Genomic DNA, 20,022 nt, shown 5'->3' with positions numbered 1-20,022 from the left:
CTGGATGGTTGAAATGGCTCTAAGCAGCGCGGTTGCGGACTGAAGCGCCTACAACCGTTCAGCCACTGCGCCGGCCCTAATGTTGGAGCTCCCAAAGACTAGCTGGTCCAACAGGAGAGGCATCTCGTGCTTCCTCAGGAGTATTATCAACATTGGGTAGCGCCTTGTATCTGTTGCTAAAGCCTAAATTTAAACTGGATTCTTTGTGAATTTAGTTCAGAATCAAATAAAATAATCGATGATATCAAATATTTTATTTGAAATTAATAGTTTAAATAATATAGTGGTGCAATTGCTGGATAAGTCTTAGGGTTGATTCAAAGTATCTTCAGCAGTACATACTTTTCTTTGTCAACAGTAAATAAATTTGCATCCAATAAACAGAGGATAGGCCTCTCATCAGTAAATAGCGCACACTCAAAGTTTTGGTTCTTTGGGTATAGCGTGGTTCGAAGTAGATGACTCACAACCTAAACTTACCATTAATCAAACAGCCAATCTGTTCCTAGGTTAACTACATTGAAAAAATAAAGCTTTCTTTAATAAGCAAATAAATGAATAGATTTCTATACACGTGATAAGGGAAAACAGTGTATGATGTATCCTACGGAGCAAAGATTGGGATGTGTGAGATAAATTACTGGCAGTAATAGTGAAATTCCATATAACTTGTACTGAACATTTATTTTATCTTAGACAATTAGAAAAGCGCTGCACATTTATGTAAAGAACACAATGGTTGCTGGTGCCTGTCTTAAATCATTACAGAAGTGCAACGAATAATAAGACGCCTTGCCAGATCGGTTTCTACATAATTAGGGTCTCATAAAATAGGAATAACTCAATGGCAAGGAATCGCACGCGCACTCCGCATTCACACTGACACCATGCAGAAAATAGAAAAGAAACTAGGAGAACTACAATATGCATCACATACACGGCAAAAAGGTTGTTCCACCGGCCGAACGCATACACGGAAAACTAAAGCCGTGGAATTGAACGAGAATTACGATCCGAAATGCAAATCAGATCGGTAATCCATGTAAGGCAATACACACACGTGAAGCCAATGTAATTTAAGCCCTACCAGTATACGAGTAGGACAAGAACTGAAAACGAAGAGCGGAAGACTGCTTCGTGTTTCAAGTAGGCTATGTGGGCCTAACTACAGAAAGCCATACCAAAAAAACATATAAAAAATCGGAAAAGTTTTAATATAAATGGGTTAATGCTTCAGCCATACTGAAAATTACACAAACTCCGTTAACATACTCACTTCTGCAAAACCAGCTCCCATGAGCGACCTCTCTTTTCAAAATCCCAGGAACGAGTGTAAAGCTACGTAACGAAATCGGGATCCGCACATGTAGCAGAAGTCGTCACGTAAAACCCTTTCTGCACCCTGCCAACTTAAGCACAATAGCGCTTCGACCAGAAGAAACGAAACCTCTTTGCCCCATTCTGAGCCTACCCAAGAGCTGGCCAAACTGCCGCAGTAGCAAACAAGAAGTATGCCTGCCACCAGATACTGCGAAAAACTAATATGCAGACACATTCAGTCTTTCTGTCATTCAAAGGAAAGGAAGCGAAGACTTGATCTAAGGGTAAATTTGAATAAATCAAAAGTTTTGACAACAGAAATAAAGACTAATGTGTTGGTAGAAGGAGATATTATTGAAAAAGGATCTACGCTAGCAAAAAGCAGCTCGTGCACTGCGGAAATAAGACTAGTATAAATAGCAGAACCCTCTACAATTAAATTAAGCTAGTTGATGAAGGTAAGGAAACTGACACTACTGTCCAAAATAAAAACGACTGAAACTTTGATCTTCCCCATAGTTTCGTACGAATGTGAGTTGTGGGCACAAAAAAGATGGATTTCAGAAAATACGATTCTTTTGAAAGGGGGGTTGTAGCAGGAAAATCGCAGCACCATAAAGTAGTTATGCGACATAAATGAAAGTTGGTAGGCGTGTTTCTACATCTGAAAGACGATATCTGTTCAAATTTCGCTCCATTCGCATATGAGTAGCGCTAGTAGCGCCACTATGAGGATGCAAATCAGGTTTGTTTTAAACACACTCTGTAACGGTTTTGAGCATTAGTTACCTTTGAGACTGGACTTAGTGAGTTGATGTTAGTAAGGAATGCCTTTAAGGCGACAGACACGCCATTGTTAACACCTCACTGAGTTTGGACGAGGTCGTGCAATAGCTCTATGAGAGACTGAGTGTTCCTTCTGCGATATTGCAGGAAGACTTGGCGGAAATGTAGCCCCTATTCATGCATGTTTGCTGGCAACAATAGTCACGAGAGTGTACGGTCGTATGAAGACCGGACTCAGGACGGTCAAGTTGCACTACGGAGATGGAAGACCATCGTGTTCGTCGTATGGCTCTGGTGCAGCAGTATATTTGTGTAGCAGTTGGTACCATAGTAACATAACGGTTACAAATCGGTTACTTCAAAGACAGCTCCGAATCAGACGCCCTGTAGCTTGCATTCCACTGATGCCAGACCACCACCATTTGCGACTTCATTGGTGTAAAGCGAGAGCCCATTGGTGGGCAGGGTGGAGGTCTGTTGTGTTTTCTGATCAGTGTGCGATTTGCAGGGGGGGATGGAGGGGATTTCCCCCCCTCTGCATCAGACCATCCCCTCCTATGGGTTTAGTTCATGCATCCCAACCTGGGATGTTTATTTCCCACGCACTGGAGTAAAACTTTACATATAATTTAAATTTGTGGAGCCGAACACTGAAAGTTTACTATTAATACTATTAATATGTTTGCTTATTAATTTTGAAAAAAGTGTTATGTAGTAGGTAAGCATTTCAAAACATTTAGAACTAAACGACAAGCCGGCGCACGCAACATTTCCGTAGCATGCCACAATGTCGCAAGACGTCGCCCCAGCGTAAACGAGGCTTTAGAGCCAGGTCTGTATTGTATGGTGGATGTGATGTGTTGCGTACGAAACTAAAACCTGCAATCAGATCCAAACGTCGTGGAACCTGTGAAGAGGTGTCATCCTGCAGAAAGATAACGCTCGCCCACATTCTGCCAAACGAACAGCCGACGCGATAAAGGAGTTGAGATTCGAGGTGCTGGGACATCCACCAGACAGTCCAGACCTGGTTCCAAGCGATTTTCACATGTTTGGACCCTTAACGGAAGCACTACAGGGAAGCAGATTTGAAAGTGATGAAGACGTCATTGCTGCGGTGCAAAATTGGTTACAGATGCAACCGATAAACGTGTTTTCTGATGAAATAAAAAAAAACTCGTAAAATGTTGGGAAAACTGCATTGTAGTCCAGGGAGGTAAGGTAGAAAAATAACGCATGTTTCAGTTTTCTATCATCAGAATAAGTACAGCTTTTCACAAATGTACATTTACTTTTTGGATTCCCCTCGTATACCTGTATGTAGATGATTTTGTAAATAGGCTTTACCTATAATAAGATATAACAAGGGATGGCTTTTCTGATCGTGCTTACACGTGAATAGTGAGTTTCGGCATTAACATCTATTTATAAATAACTGTTTAACCATGGGTAACGCCACGGTCCAAGCTAGTAACATATATAACTATACTAACCCCCTAAGACATTCCCCCCCCCCCCCCCCCCCCACTGGTAAAAGCACAAATCGAACACTGTTTCTGATGAAAGCTGGTTTTGCCTCGGTGCGACTGGTGTCCACGTATTGGCTAGGAGGAGGCCAGTTAAGGACCTGCACCTAACCTGTCTGCATGCTAGACACAGTGGAGCTACACCTGCAGTTATGGTCTGGAGAGCGATTTCGTAACAGCAGGTGCGCTCTCGTGGTTATCCCATACACCCTGACCCAAAAATCGTACGGCAATCTCGTGATTCGATTTGTGATGCCATTCATGAACAGCATTCGAGTGGGTGATTTCCAACAGGATAACGCTCGCCCACATACTGTTGTTGTAGCCCAACATACTCTACAGACTGTCGACATGTTGCCTTGACCTGCTTGATCACCAGACCTGTCTCCAGTCGAACACATACGGGACATCACCAGATGACAACTCCAGTGTCATACACAAACAACATTAACCGTCCCTGTATTGATCGACAAAGTGCAACAGGAATGGAACTCCATCCCACAAACTGACGTCTGGTACCCGTACCACACAATTCATGGACCTTTTCATGCTTACATTCAACATTCTGGCGGTTTAACCGGTTATTAATATACGAGCATTTGACATCTCGCAATTTTAATCACTAAAATATTTTAATCAGACAACCGTATTCCTGAAATTTCATTACTCTCCATTAATTATTTTTTGGGGTTGTAATTTTTTGCTGTCAGTGTATATATTGGAGGTTGAAATACTGCAGATGAAATTAATGTATTTTGGGCATGTCACGAGAGCAGAAGACTGAAATGGGAAAGCTGTAATGGTCGAAAGAACAGAAGGTTAAATATGTAGAGGAAAACCAAGGAAAAGATTGATAGCGACATGACAGAAAGCACAAATGGCCCTGGAAGAAATGAGGACGAAAATAATGCCTGCGAGTGCATGGAGGGACATGGTTCATCGTATCACCAGGAGTGGGAGACGACAGCAACAATAATACACTCCTGGAAATTGAAATAAGAACACCGTGAATTCATTGTCCCAGGAAGGGGAAACTTTATTGACACATTCCTGGGGTCAGATACATCACATGATCACACTGACAGAACCACAGGCACATAGACACAGGTAACAGAGCATGCACAATGTCGAAAATGGCTCTGAGCACTATGGGACTCAACTGCAGAGGTCATTAGTCCCCTAGAACTTAGAACTAGTTAAACCTAACTAACCTAAGGACATCACAAACATCCATGCCCGAGGCAGGATTCGAACCTGCGACCGTAGTGGTCTTGCGGTTCCAGACTGCAGCGCCTTTAACCGCACGGCCACTTCGGCCGGCTGAACAATGTCGTCACTAGTACAGTGTATATCCACCTTTCGCAGCAATGCAGGCTGCTATTCTCCCATGGAGACGATCGTAGAGATGCTGGATGTAGTCCTGTGGAACGGCTTGCCATGCCATTTCCACCTGGCACCTCAGTTGGACCAGCGTTCGTGCTGGACGTGCAGACCGCGTGAGACGACGCTTCATCTAGTCCCAAACATGCTCAATGGGGGACAGATCCGGAGATCTTGCTGGCCAGGGTAGTTGACTTACACCTTCTAGAGCACGTTGGGTGGCACGGGATACATGCGGACGTGCATTGTCCTGTTGGAACAGCAAGTTCCCTTGCCGGTCTAGGAATGGTAGAACGATGGGTTCGATGACGGTTTGGATGTACCGTGCACTATTCAGTGTCCCCTCGACGATCACCAGTGGTGTACGGCCAGTGTAGGAGATCGCTCCCCACACCATGATGCCGGGTGTTGGCCCTGTGTGCCTCGGTCGTATGTAGTCCTGATTGTGGCGCTCACCTGCACGGCGCCAAACACGCATACGACCATCATTGGCACCAAGGCAGAAGCGACTCTCATCGCTGAAGACGACACGTCTCCATTCGTCCCCCCATTCACGCCTGTCGCGACACCACTGGAGGCGGGCTGCACGATGTTGGGGCGTGAGCGGAAGACGGCCTAACGGTGTGCGGGACCGTAGCCCAGCTTCATGGAGACGGTTGCGAATGGTCCTCGCCGATACCCCAGGAGCAACAGTGTCCCTAATTTGCTGGGAAGTGGCGGTGCGGTCCCCTACGGCACTGCGTAGGATCCTACGGTCTTGGCGTGCATCCGTGCGTCGCTGCGGTCCGGTCCCAGGTCGACGGGCACGTGCACCTTCCGCCGACCACTGGCGACAACATCGATGTACTGTGGAGACCTCACGCCCCACGTGTTGAGCAATTCGGCGGTACGTCCACCCGGCCTCCCGCATGCCCACTATACGCCCTCGCTCAAAGTCCGTCAACTGCACATACGGTTCACGTCCACGCTGTCGCGGCATGCTACCAGTGTTAAAGACTGCGATGGAGCTCCGTATGCCACGGCAAACTGGCTGACACTGACGGCGGCGGTGCACAAATGCTGCGCAGCTAGCGCCATTCGACGGCCAACACCGCGGTTCCTGGTGTGTCCGCTGTGCCGTGTGTGTGATCATTGCTTGTACAGCCCTCTCGCAGTGTCCGGAGCAAGTACGGTGGGTCTGACACACCGGTGTCAATGTGTTCTTTTTTCCATTTCCAGGAGTGTACAATCATTGGTCCTGGCAGGGGAACCTCTTGGTTGTTCTGTAGTTTCCCTCTGCAAGCCATCAGGATTCGTCTGACTGAAATGTTCTTAGTATCCAGTGCAGAGCTACCATTTTATGAAATCGTGAAGGCACTGGAGCACCTGTGGAACGATATGGGGCAGCATTTTCTCGTCTGCTCCGTTTATCTGAGAGCTCTTCAGAGAACTTAGATGTACCCAACAGAGAAAAAAGTTCAGTTATACACGCCTCCTTTTTCTTGCTGCAAACACGGGGAAATGCAGCATTCTGCTGGGCGTTAAAGCATCCATGGTAACGAGTAAACAGACACAACAGCTGAATCGTCTCGTCACTGGAACACAGTGCAATCTGCTGACACCCTACGAATCTCTATGACATTTTTGAGTCAGTATCATGAGCCACAGGGAGCAAGAGTGGCCTGAAGTGTTGGACAATAAGTTGCAGCAGAAGCGTTCTGCTCCACGGATCGATCAGCGGCATTTTGTTCCGTTCGTGAGTGTGGCCTTACTCTGCGCTGCTAGGACTGACGACCCACATCGTACGAGATAACGTTATGATGCCCTATCCTGCTCAACCGCGTCATATTCGAGTCAATAAAGAGCATTCTGCAACCTAGGACAGTCTTTTAATATTAATCAGAACAGAAGATTGCTGTGGCACCGCGCCACGATGTATTGGAATAAATTGTGGGGCACATGGCGTACGTATTTCAGGACATTATATTGTAACAAAATGCACTGTCTATTTTGAAGAAGGGGCAGCAATAAACATAAGTGTGGAACAGCAATCTTAATTTCATTGGCGCCGAGGCATTAAAAAATTTTGCGTGCCCTCGGGGCTCAAACCTTTTAGGTTGGAGGCTTTAGTATGTTACAGAACGGCTGATTCGTCCATTTTTTTAGTTATCAGCCAGTCGAATTCATTTGCCGTCATATTTATTAATTCCTTTGACGATTTAAGCTTCTTGCGTGTGTGTGTGCGTGTGTGTGTGTGTGGATGGATGTTGTGGTGGCTGTTTCACTGTATATAAACTTGACTGATTTGTGAGTGGCTCGTTACTGAGTCGCCCACTCAAGAGGCGAGTTTTTGATGCAGGGTAGGTACGTTTGCCTCAATAAAATCACGTTGAAAATATAGCAAAATGAAATGGAAGAATAGTATTGATGGTGACTATCGGGCTAACTGCCTTAATTGTAGCCGCCTTCCGCTGTCTCCAGATAAATAATAGCTTATCTGAATGAAACTATTGTCCCGTTGACTGGTAGCATGGGAACACGAAACCTACGACAGGTGTATCAACCGGAAAGTATTTGCACAGTTAGAGACAGGGTAACTTTCTTACAAATTAAACCATATTATTATATTTATTAGGTAAGCATAAATAAAAAAGAAATGCGAGGCAGCCTGTACGGAGTGGGAAACATCAATCCACAATCCTGGACTGTCCGTTAGTCCATGGGATTACGAATTTATAAAAGAACAGTATAGAAGATAAAGGAAAATTTCGTCAGACCCTACAGAGTTCTAATTGGTTAGAAAGAGTGGGAAATTGTTCTGAGAAAAAATGGGAGGCGTTAGTCGACCGTGAGAATGAATGTGTTTCGGATGCAAAGAGAGGCATAAGCGGCAACTCTAAGGTGCGTTTTCAGGGGCCATGTTTTGTAACAATGTTTTTCCGCAAAAGCGTTGCCGTCAACATTGCTTTAGTGTGACTGCTTTGCTGTATGGCCGGGCAGTGTTGCTCAAGGAGCACGGTGTAGCAGATAGATGCCCATTGTCGAGGTGTTGCCAAGTGTGGAGAATATCTCTCTGTCCTTGTCTTGTAACTGCTTCCCTCTCAGTCATCCTTGCTTCCTCTTCCTCAAGCCGACGGCGCTGCAGTCCCACGGCGCGTAATCTGAGCAGTTAAGCAATATCATTTTCCTTCGTCTGTGGAGGTTCAGTGTTGGCTGTAATTACCGTACGTCAGCCAAACTTGGTAGATATTCTAATGCGTAAATGCGGAACAGATTTGCGCTGTGTGTATGACGGTATGACACCCACGCTGTCATTTGACTAGCCGTAACGTAAATGAACAGTATGGCTATCGAGAAGAGAGACTATGCGCTGTTAGTGAAACTGTTATTTGTGATTGGCAGCAAGTACAGAGCTGCACTGAGAAAGTATCGCCGACTGAAAGGTCCGAGGAGGGTCTCGATATCATGAAATGGATGAAAGAAGATGGTAATGAAATTCGAAAACACTGGTGACCTTGGCTTGGCACCTGGAAGAGGAAAGCCTCCTATACTGGCCGAAGCTATGGACGAGGTTGCTGTTGCTGTAGCTAACCACGCAGCGCATGCCTCCTGCAGCCTCATGAGAATTGTCCATCCCTTGGTCAACGGTATGGAAAGTTTTGATGTCTGTTTTACCATGGTACAAGATCTGCAGCTGAAACCTCATGATCCTCAGAAAAGTTCTGAATTTGCTCTTTTATCTTTCTGGCACGGATCGAAGTTGATGACATGTGGTCAGGCAATATTCTATGGAGTGACGAGGGAGCAGTGTATACACAGAACTACCAAATTTGGGGGGCTGTTAAACCACGTGTCGTGTAGGAAGAGCCATTGCATACGCCGCATATGACTGTGTGGTGACCATTCAGAAGACACCTTTATTCTCACTCCGTTCTTCTTTGAAGAAAATACAAAATGGTTCAAATGGCTCTGAGCACTATGGGACTTAACACCTCAGGTCATCAGTCCCCTAGAACTTAGAACTACTTAAACCTAACTAACCTAAGGACATCACACACATCCATGCCCGAGGCAGGATTCGAACCTGCGACCGTAGCGGTCGCGCGGTTCCAGACTGAAGCGCCTAGAACCGCTCGGCCACCATGGCCGGCGAAGAAAATACACCCAGAGAGCCTGTCCATGTGTACCATGACGGCTTAACACCATCGACACATCCTTCTACAGCATGCGATTCTTGCTTTGGAAGAGCGCAGCTATGTGGAAACGACACTGTTTTCATGCAAGATGGGGCGCCACCTCATGTATGGTTCAAATGGCTCTGAGCACGATCGGACTTAACAGCTATGGTCATCAGTCCCCTAGAACTTAGAACTACTTAAACCTAACTAACCTAAGGACATCACACAACACCCAGTCATCACGAGGCAGAGAAAATCCCTGACCCCGCCGGGAATCGAACCCGGGAACCCGGGCGCGGGAAGCGAGATCGCTACCGCACGACCACGAGCTGCGGACTCCACCTCATGTAGCTCGCACAGTTTTACATCCAGGGGTTTTCCAGATGCAACATCATCTGATTTGAATTCATGTGACTGTTGGCTCTGGGGGTATCTAAAAGAACGCATTTACCGGGGACTCTTTCGATCTCTACCTGATCTGAAGGCCAGCATACAGTAACACGTTGCTCAGATTCCACCAGAACTGCTGCGAGCAATTATTGATCAGGTAGTTTAAAGGATGCAGTATCGCCTCTATGTCTCCGGTGCTCATACTGAACAAATTCTGTATGCGGCAGTTTATAATAAAATCAATCTTACGCCTTTCTCAGTTGTTTCACCTGTTCTGCCCTCGCCCCAAAAATAGCTCTGAGCACTATGCGACTTAACTTCTGAGGTCATCAGTCGCCTAGAACTTAGAACTAATTAAACCTAACTAACCTAAGGACATCACACACATCCATGCCCGAGGCAGGATTCGAACCTGCGACCGTAGTGGCCACTCGGTTCCAGACTGTAGCGCCTAGAACCGCACAGCCACTCCCCCTCGCCCCATTTGTAGTCCATTACATAGGAAACATTTCTGTACGTCTTTCTTGCACTGACAGATTTATACCTGGTGGCTAAAATTGGAACTAATTTTTTCCAGCGTAAATTTGTTCCGCGTTATCACATTATAATATGTACTAAGTTTCTCTACCACACGATAACTATAGCCCACACTGGGAGTAGCTGCACTTTAATTATAACCACCTGGTACGTCTAAGACCAGAGCTATGGAACACAGGAGGTGACACAGTATATACAAAGTCTGAAATCTGGGAAACGACCTTCTCCTTCCTACCACTGTAGTAGATGATTTGCAGTACGGAGAGAGAATTGGGTTTACATTCACGAAATTCATGATTCTGTCCATGTACTGGTGAACCACAATAAAATATTAACATTAATATTTGGCTGTAATTTGAAACTACTTTACCGACTACGTTACCAAAGCGTTGTAAACGCGTTGTACTAAGAGGCTTAGCGATGAGAAATATCCGTTAGATAAGTTCTGTATGAATTACCAGTAGCCAAAAACTAAAAGTTGATCGCTAGTCTGATAGCAACTGGTATACAGTATGTCATGTATTGATCTTACCATTTCTCGGACGCATTACTTTTAAGCGATATACTGAAATCGTGTTTCAGCATCCTGAAAAAAAGCTATATCTTCGGAAGCACTTCGCTTAAAAAGGAACGCAATAGCTTTGGTTCGATTTCTATTTTCCTTCCCAACCTTTTTTCCTTTTTGGAATGCATATTATGCAGAAGATCAGCACCCCCTTCCACTAGCTCCTGTCCATTTGGCGGTCACGCCGTGGCCCGTGTAAGCAAACACTTCTGGCCCGGAAATATGATGCTGTAAACACTGTCGGGCCACACTGGCATGCAGTGTTGCCGAACAGGCCGTGCGGGTATCTGCGCGGTCTAAGGGGCCTTGTCATGGTCCGCGCAACTCCACCCTTCAGTGGTTCGAGTCCTCCCTCGGGCGTGGGTGCGTGTGTGTTGTCCTTAGCGTAGGTTAGTTTAAGTTAGCTTAAATAGTGCATAAGCTTAGGGACCGATGACTTCAGCAGTTTGGTCCCGTAAAACCTTGCCACAGATTTCAAATTTTTTTGTTGCCGAACATGTGGCTGAAATTCCTGTAGCGTGCAATGTTGCCAGACATCATTGTCGGGATTTGTTGTTGGTAATATGCAATTTTTATTGCCCGCGTAAACGTGCCTTTACCAGAATAGCAGCGGCAAGCTGTGTGCAGTCGACTCGCTCAGAAGATTGCGTGCGCGCGTAGTTTTGGCGATCGCGGGTAGCCGTGTGGATCCTCTAACGACGTGACCGGAGTCCTAGCATGATTAAACTACGTTCATCTAACACCGTGGCGATGGAGGTCAGAACATGCTGCTAGCTAAGATGGCGGCAGACGTTCCTGTTAGTCTTCACGAACGACCCAAAAACAAACGGACGAGATGACAGGCTTTGTAAGAGTGTGGCTGGAGAAAGTGTCTCCATCAGTTTCATGGCGTACGCGGCGTGCCTCCACCACTAATATACAGGGTGAGTCGCTAACTATTGCCACCAAGAATAACTCCGAAAGTATGATAGGAGCTGAAAAGTTTGTGGGACAAACGTTGCATGGGACAACGGGGGCCATAATATGACGTTGGTTTTTTGTTGCTAGGTCGGGTCGCTTCAGAGATATGAAGGTCAACTTTATTTTTTTTAATGGAATGCTGTAGTTTGGTACTTATTTTCTGACAGCGGCTATCCCGACGAATCGAATGATGTGTAACAGTAAGGTCTTTGAAGGTCAACGAAGCTCACAAAGGTGGCATGAACGTCCATTTACAGAAAGTGTTCGAAGTGATGACCATTGGTATCAGTGCAGTGCTGCAATATTCTTATCATGGAATGACTGGTATTCCTTATCACATCGGCACTTATCGAAGCACAAGCTCTGACAATTCTCTCTTGCATATCTTAAGGTGTAGTTGGAACGTCTTTATAAACAATGTCTTTTACGAATCCTCACAAGAAAAAAATCCAGAGACCTCAAGTCTGGCGAACGAGCTGGCCACAACACATTTCCTCCGCCTCCAATCCAACGATTTGAGAATTGTCTCTGCAACTCATTTCTATCAGTGAAAAATGTGCCGGATACCCATCGTGATGATACTACATTCTGTTCCTTGTTCCTAAAGGTATTTCTTCCAATAACAGACCTAATGTTTCTTGCAGGAATGTGGTCTGCTTCCTACAATTAAGAGTTCCTTCAATGAAATAGGGGTCTATAATTCTGTCCTCCAGAACTCCACACCATACATTCACAGAGCACGGGTTTTGGTGTGCAACTTTCCGCAGTCAACATGAATTTTCAGTTGCGCAATAATGCATGTTATGCAAATTAACATTTCTATGATTCATGAATGGAGCCTCCTCAGCAAATAAAATCAAATTAATAAAGGGTGTCACCCCTCTGAATCTTAAGTTGAGCCCATCGGCAGAATTCAGTGCGCCGCATACAATCCGTACCAGTTAATTCTCGGTGGAGACTGATATGGTAAGGATGATATTTATGGCGATACAGAACACGAACAACACTACTCTGGCTCGTGCCAGATTCCCTTGCGATTTGACGCGAACTAACACAAGGATCTCGAACCACAGTGGCAAGAGTACCAATGTCCCTTTCCTCGTTAGTAACTTTCCTTTTCCGGATATGTTTCCGATGCTTTAAAGATCCAGTTATTCTCAATTTATCATACACACATGTTAAAGTACGACGTGCAGGGTGAGTACGTTGAGGATATCTTTCAACGTATGAGTCTCTAGCTCTCACTGAATTTCGTTGGCATTCTCCATGAATGAGAAGCATATCGACTTGTTCTTCGAACGTTGTGGCCGAACGGTTCTAGGTGCGTCAGTATGGAACTGCGCGACCGCTACGGGCGCAGGTTCGAATCGTGCCTCGGGCATGGATGTGTGTGATGTTCTTAGGTTAGTTAGGTTTAAGTAGTTCTAAGTTCTAGGGGACTGATGACCTCAGATGTTACGTCCCATAGTGCTCAGAGCCATTTGAACCATTTTCTTCTTCGAAGGAAAACATTATTTACATTCGCTTCATTCGACGATACTAGTCTTACGGTTCCTATTAGTGTTGTATTGCGAAACCGTCGAATGGTGTTTACATGCCAATGGCACGTTAGATTGATACGCCGTATTCGGCGAATATTTACTATTTGCGCGATATACGAGAGAGAATTGTCAGAGCATGTGCTTCGATAAGTGACGAAGTGATAAGGAATACTACTCAATCCATGATGAGAAGATTGCAGCACTGGATGGATACCAATGGTCATCACTTCGAACACCTCCTATAAATGGACGTTCATGCCACCGTTTTGACCTTCGTTGACCTTCAATGACCTTACTGTTGGCTTCGTCTCGATAGCCGCTATCAGAAAATAAGTACCCAACTATAGCACCCCTTAAAAAAAAACTGAAGTTGACCTTCATATCACTGCCGCGACCCCACCTAGCTACAAAAAATCAGCGTCATATTATGGTCCCCGTTGTTCCCTGCAACATTTGTCCCACAAACTTTTCAGTTACTATCACACTTCAGGAGTTATTCTAGGTGGTAATAGTTAGTGACTCACCCCGTATATTCAGCACAGACAACCTTACATGGAAGGAATTTTAACAGCAAGAATAAAAGCACTGCAGTGAAAAATGAACAGTTCTCATTGGTATCGAAAAACGAGGTGAATTTTGAAAAATCGGTTCCTTGTTGGCGAATCCAAGCCTGTTAAATACTGTGAGTGTGGAACATACTATTTGCTTAGTAGGTACGAGGGTGCTAGTTGAGTAGTTACGTTAACCCACTTACAAGTGTGGCCTGGAACAGAGCGACGCAGGCCAGCAGCACGCCGGAGATGAACTGTGTCATGGCAAGCGGACTCATCACGCTGTCCAGGTACCGCACGAACCTGCACATAATTACCGAATACTTTACTGCACAATTTAGACATCCAGCACGCGTATGCGTTTCAACGTTGGTGGATTAAAAATGTGTGCCGGAACGGCACATGTACCTAAGCGTGCAACTTCCAATATACTGGCCACTGAGGCGACAAAATCGTGGGATACATCCTGCTATGGTGCAGGACCTCCCTTTGCCCGCCATACTGCAGCGATCTGATGTGGCATGGACCTAAAAAGTCGTTGGAAGTCCCCTCTATAATTATTGTGAAACTGTTACCGGTGCAGGATTTTATGCATTAACTGACTTCTCGATTATGTCCCTTAAATGTTCGATGTCGGATGATCTGGTTGGCCAAATCACTCGCTCGAATTGTCCAGAATGTTCCTCAAACCAATCACGAAAATTGTAGCCTAGTGACATGGCGCATTGTCATCCACAAAAATTCCATCGTTGTTTGAGAATATGAAGTTCATGGATGGCTGCAAATGGTCTACAAGTAGCCGAACATAACCATGTTGGGTTCAATTGGACCAAAGCAACCAGCCCATTCCATCTAAACACAGTTCACATCATTACGCAGCCACCACTAGCTTGTACAGTGCCTTGTTGACAACTTGGGTCCACGGCTTCATGGGGTCTGCGCTACGCTCGAACCCTACTACCAACTCTTACCCACTGATATCGGGACGCATCTGCTAGGCCAGGTTTTCCAGTCGTCTAGGTTCCGGGGTCAAGAGCCCAGGGGGAGCGTTGCAGGTGATACCGTGCTGTTAGCAAAGGCGCTCGCGTCGGCCATCTGCTGCCATAGTATCCATTAACGCCAAATTTCGCCGCACTGTCGTAACGGATACGTTCGTCGTACGTCCCATATTGATTTCTGTGAGAATTTCACGGCGTATTGCTCGTCCATTAGCACTGACAAATCTACGCGGATTCCGCTGCTCTCGGTCGTTAAGTGAAGGCCGTCAGTCACTGCATTGTCCGAGGTGAGAGGTAATGCCTGAACTGATGTATTCCTGGTACGCTCTTGACATTGTGGGTTTCGAAACATTCAATTAACTAATGATTTCCGAAACGGAATGTCTCAAGCGTCTATGTCCGCCTTCAAAGTCTGTTAGTTCCCGTCGTGCGGCCATAATGACGTCGGAATCCCACGACTTTGGTCACTTTAGTGTGTAGTCTGTCGCCTGACCACTAACTATACAAAGCCGTGCTTCCGCTAAGAGCTCTTACGTGGATACGCATGTCGCAAGGGACACAAGTCAGTCGACCATCTCCCCACAATTTAGCAACATGTAAGGCACTCCACCACCTACTTTAATCTACCATAATTTAAGCTGATTCGTGGACCGATATGCAGATCTGATCGTATTCGTATAGCAAAATGTTTGCTGCAGCATTGGTCACGTCTCAGACATGCAGAGACATGTGATTCTCAACTGAACGAAACGTCTAAAAAAACATTGGCTGTTGGCTACTCATAGTCACGAGCTCCCTGGGAGTTAATGTACCACTAATCATGTGTAGAGCGGGTTGCGCTGTTCTTTTTTGTTCAAAAATGGTTCAAATGGCTCTGAGCACTATGGGACTTAACTTCTGAGGTCATCAGTCCCCTAGAACTTAGAACTACTTAAACCTAACTAACCTAAGAACATCACACACATCCATGCCCGAGGCGGGATTCGAACCTGCGACCGTTGCAGTCGCGCGGTTCCGTACTGAAGCGCCTAGAACCGCTCGGCCACTCCGGCTGGCTGTTTTTTGTCACCGATACGTTGCATTATGTTGGAGAGAAATGAATTCGAACTTGTGGAACTGTTTCCTAGTGCCTATTCTTTGGACAATGATATTGCTGAATTGCTGAACCCGTATTCGCAGAATCAAGTGTTGTAGAATACTTATGGTGGAGTCTATGCTACCGATTGCTCCATACATCATCTTGTTACAACAAAATTGTAATATGGCACCATGTATTATAGTGAGTGCATGCTATGGTGACTTCCGAGAAAAACAGTTTGCTTCGCTAGATGAGGCGTAATGTTTTCTTGGACGTGAAATCTCGCATATAAAAAGACATCTAAAAGCTATACGTAAGTAGATATATGGACCTTTTTATGCTGCAGGTATCACTTTACTGTGCGAGAATGTAAATTATGGCTAGTGGTCTTGTTTCTTAGTGTTTACAAGCAACGCATCGACTCGGCTGTTGTCTATGCCATATACTACAGATTTTTTTCTTGACTCCGAGGTCCTACATTTTTGGTTTTCTTTTTTTTTCATGTACATAGCACATTAACCGTGCTCACCGCCTTATTATTCCAGTACACAAACTGCAGAACACAGATTTGAATCTTTCTATATGCGGAGAGGCTGGAAATAGGATGGGTCGTGCGTTTTGACACTGTGCAAGACTCCTTAAGATTATTAAACACCATAAAATAGTATTTACGATATGCTTCGCTCTACTCTCCGCAAACTGCTCCCATGTGGTGTCATCAACGAATAACTTACAGAAAAGGCGCTGTATGATGTTTAGCAACATTTTTATTGTTTGTCTACAGGTTTACAGGTAAACCATTAACTATATTCTGCCTCCATACTGCTATAATAAGCTACTATGACTACTAGAAATACGACACAGAAGTGCTATATTAAACCTGGGGGAAACTTTTTTCTCCATAATACTGCCAGTGCCACAGTCTGTCAGTCGCGATTTAGCACTCTGTCACAAAACGCGGAATTTACCATTAAACTATTCCGTTAAATTATTATTCTCCGCAAATTTGCAGAATATGCCGTGACATCATTAATGTATGCTAACCACACGTCGGATACATATACTATTCTACTCTATAAATCTGTCGCTATGTAGCAGTCGTAGGAACCATCATGCTTTAGTAGTTCAGTAAAGTTTGCTAGATAGAGCCAAATGTTCCCTTGGAGGTGACATCTCGCATATAAAACGACACCTAGGGTCATACTATACGATAAGACAGTTGGGATTGACTGTTAAACATGGGTGGCATCCAACGGTAGAGTTATACTTATATAATATATTTAAATGTCAAACCACAAGCCCAGGAGTAATCAAAGTTATTGGTAAACACTTTATAGATTTTATAAGGTGTCCAGACATGTGACTATGGGAAACTTTTACGTTTTCCTTGGTTAAAGAACATGACATTATCAGGTTGGAGGCCATTACGGAATGGATCGAATATTTCGTCCCTGTAAACGACGACTTGTATCTTCCTTTTCAACTACTGCTACTGCTGCTGTATAATCACATTATTTCTTCTCTCTTTTCTGCGTATTACACGTTGACATCATCGTCTCTGCAAACCAGCAATATCATGCTGTCACACTCCAATGTTGAATACCTATACCTCGTAATATTTACAGCTATTTTGTTTAAGGTTTGCTTATTTAGGCCTGAACATGAAGAATATGGTTGAGGACTTGATATTAACTGTACGTTTCAGCTGTGGCAGCATCAAGGATTGGTAGAATCTCTGGCGTCATTTTCAGTTGTGACCCACTAAACTTTAGAACACAACTATTTCCGCATTTGTGTCTGCATGTCTGCACGTTATAGAGAATATCATTTTAATCTATGTTGCGGCATTTGTTTAGCATGTACAGCAATGGTCGTTGGTCATACAACGGTGTGCTAACAGAGAATGATGTAGGAACATTGCACTTTTCACGTTACCGACGTATTTTGCAGATATTTTAGATTATTGTAATCGTAAATGTGCAAAATAATATAGGATATATAGTCTATAAAGCTTTTAGAGAGACTTGCCACCTTAGTTCTGATTGCAAACTTCGGCGAAATTTGTTATTGTACAAAACCTCCAGTAGGCCTGTGTCATTTGTAATAATAGCAATAATTTGCAATGAATATCATTGATTACATTTTTTCCAGTGAATAATATGATGCATTATGTTTGTCCCCTTTAAATGGTGTCTGGGAACAATTTAAATGCTGAAATATTTAATTTGAGGGTCTGCTGTGACTTACATCAAGAGTAGGCCTAATTAATTACATTCAGACTGTTAATTTGCTTGTGTGCTTGCCTGCTTAGTGTAGTATTTTAGCTAACACGTCGTTTTCTGCCGTTATAAGCTTGGTCAGGCTAGTTTTACCACATATATTCCTTAGGCCTACCTTCTAAAATGTCAACTGTTTTAAGCATGAAAATCTAGCTTTGGGATATATATTTTAGAATTTTGAGCATTAATTTGCCGACTGTGTATTCGTGGAAATCTACGTTACAACGCTTGTACTTTCTTCACATTTCAGACGTAATTTTATAGACAGTTTAAAATAATGTGACACCTGACAAGCATCACTAAAGTGGAGATTGGTTGGAAAGAAAATTGTAGCATTTGAGAAGCATCATGGATGTGGGAAATAATTAATTTATGGCTTTTTTGCGTCTTAAACCAAGCATTGTACATAACAGGAACAATTATCTTCATTTAGCAGTACAAATCTCGTTTCCTACAGTGCAGCCATTTGTTGGCGACAGTAAGGAACTCATGATACAACAAAGAAACAGTGCACATTTTCTACAGTGCGGGTAGCCGTCTCTTGTGGTGCAAAATTCAAGCTAGGCTCGTTTTCTACAGTACAGCTGTCTGCTGGTGACAGTAAGGAACTGGTACATGGTACAGGACTTGACTTTGTTTCTCGATAGTGGGATAGTATTTAACGTAAAACTCACGTTCAACAAGTATGTATTCCTAATTCATTATTTATATTTTCTAAGAAAATGTTTTCTACCCATTCCAGTATTTCATAGCGAATTATGTATAGCTTTGAAGGGAATTTACCGAAATGATTGGTGAGCCAGTCCTTAAACGAATATTTAGAAGTCAGCTATGCAAACTTAGTTGACAAAATTTTCGGTATTTATGCAATTCTGATACTTTACTGTACTTGGCGATTACGTCAGCGTTACATGTTAAATCACTGTCGTGACATCACCAGATCACAGTTTCTCTACTGCACTGCATGTAGGTGGGTGCTGAGCGTGGGCGTGGGAGTCGGCCCAGCATGGAAATGAATTGCATTGAAGATAAGGAAGTGCTGATGCTGATGTCAGAAGAATATAACACGCACTATTGCCTCAGCATGGTAGGATTCCTGGAATGACCTTGGTGGTAAGACATAGTGCTAATGTTGACGTCAGCAAAACTAAAGCATTGCCAGAGTTTATTCTTGCCCGTATGCCCAGTGTGCCTCTACTAATGTTTTAAATAGAACGTGTAGCACGAGGACGTCTCGAGGGTTGATGACCACTACAAAATCTGTTTTATCAAATTAAGAATCAGTCTCATCACAGTCACTTTATACGGTGCATTACATTGTCCAAACATTCCGCGGACTTTGCGAACACACTGTGCACAACAGTCACTACATTTGTAATAAATTTTCACTATAACATCTCGCTGTTCTGTCGTGAAGTGCCCCTTTATTAACCAGAAAGAAAACAGATGGAAATCGTGCGACATAGAGTACTGCCAACTTACTAGGACACAAATGATGGGCATTTCAAAACTTGCGACCTTTATAGCGTTTATAGGAAGTCTTGGCCATTCAGATAACGAAACCGAAGAGCACGAATGAAAGACGCTCGTATTCAAACTGATGAAATTACTGACACGGACGCAGATGTGGATAACACTAAATGTAAATTTAGGTTAGACAGACTAGGTCATAATTGTCTATAGCCAACATTTGCCACGGAAAACATGTAGGCCTAATCAAAACAAAAACAAATATTCAACTGATACATTATGCTTCAGATCACTGTACTGTATTATTAGCGCTAGAGAAATGGCATTACATCATCGGCCTTAGACATGCCTTAGCACGAGGAGCGTTCAATAAAAGTAATGCAACAGATTTTTTTCCCCTAAAGCAGTTTGATTTTATTCAGGATTCCAATACACCATATTATTCCCCAGTCATTCTCCTACAAAACAGATTTTTCAATTTAAC

The 20,022-nt window shown here is 44.0% G+C and overlaps 1 protein-coding gene across 1 annotated transcript in view; it reads right to left on the bottom strand.

Moving 5' to 3' along the window:
• Positions 1–20,022, bottom strand: part of LOC126235168 (odorant receptor 43a-like) — a 181,950-nt gene that overhangs the window by 36,664 nt on the left and 125,264 nt on the right. Inside the window, exon 6 of the mRNA XM_049943901.1 lies at positions 13,917–14,016. Coding sequence (XP_049799858.1) covers positions 13,917–14,016 — 100 coding nt within the window. The remainder of the gene's footprint in view (positions 1–13,916; positions 14,017–20,022) is intronic.

The sequence above is a fragment of the Schistocerca nitens genome, chromosome 2 (genome assembly GCF_023898315.1).
Source record: "Schistocerca nitens isolate TAMUIC-IGC-003100 chromosome 2, iqSchNite1.1, whole genome shotgun sequence".
Lineage (NCBI taxonomy): Eukaryota > Metazoa > Arthropoda > Insecta > Orthoptera > Acrididae > Schistocerca > Schistocerca nitens.
The sequence above is the reverse complement of the archived record's forward strand: the minus strand, read 5'-3'. Positions and strand labels throughout refer to the sequence as shown.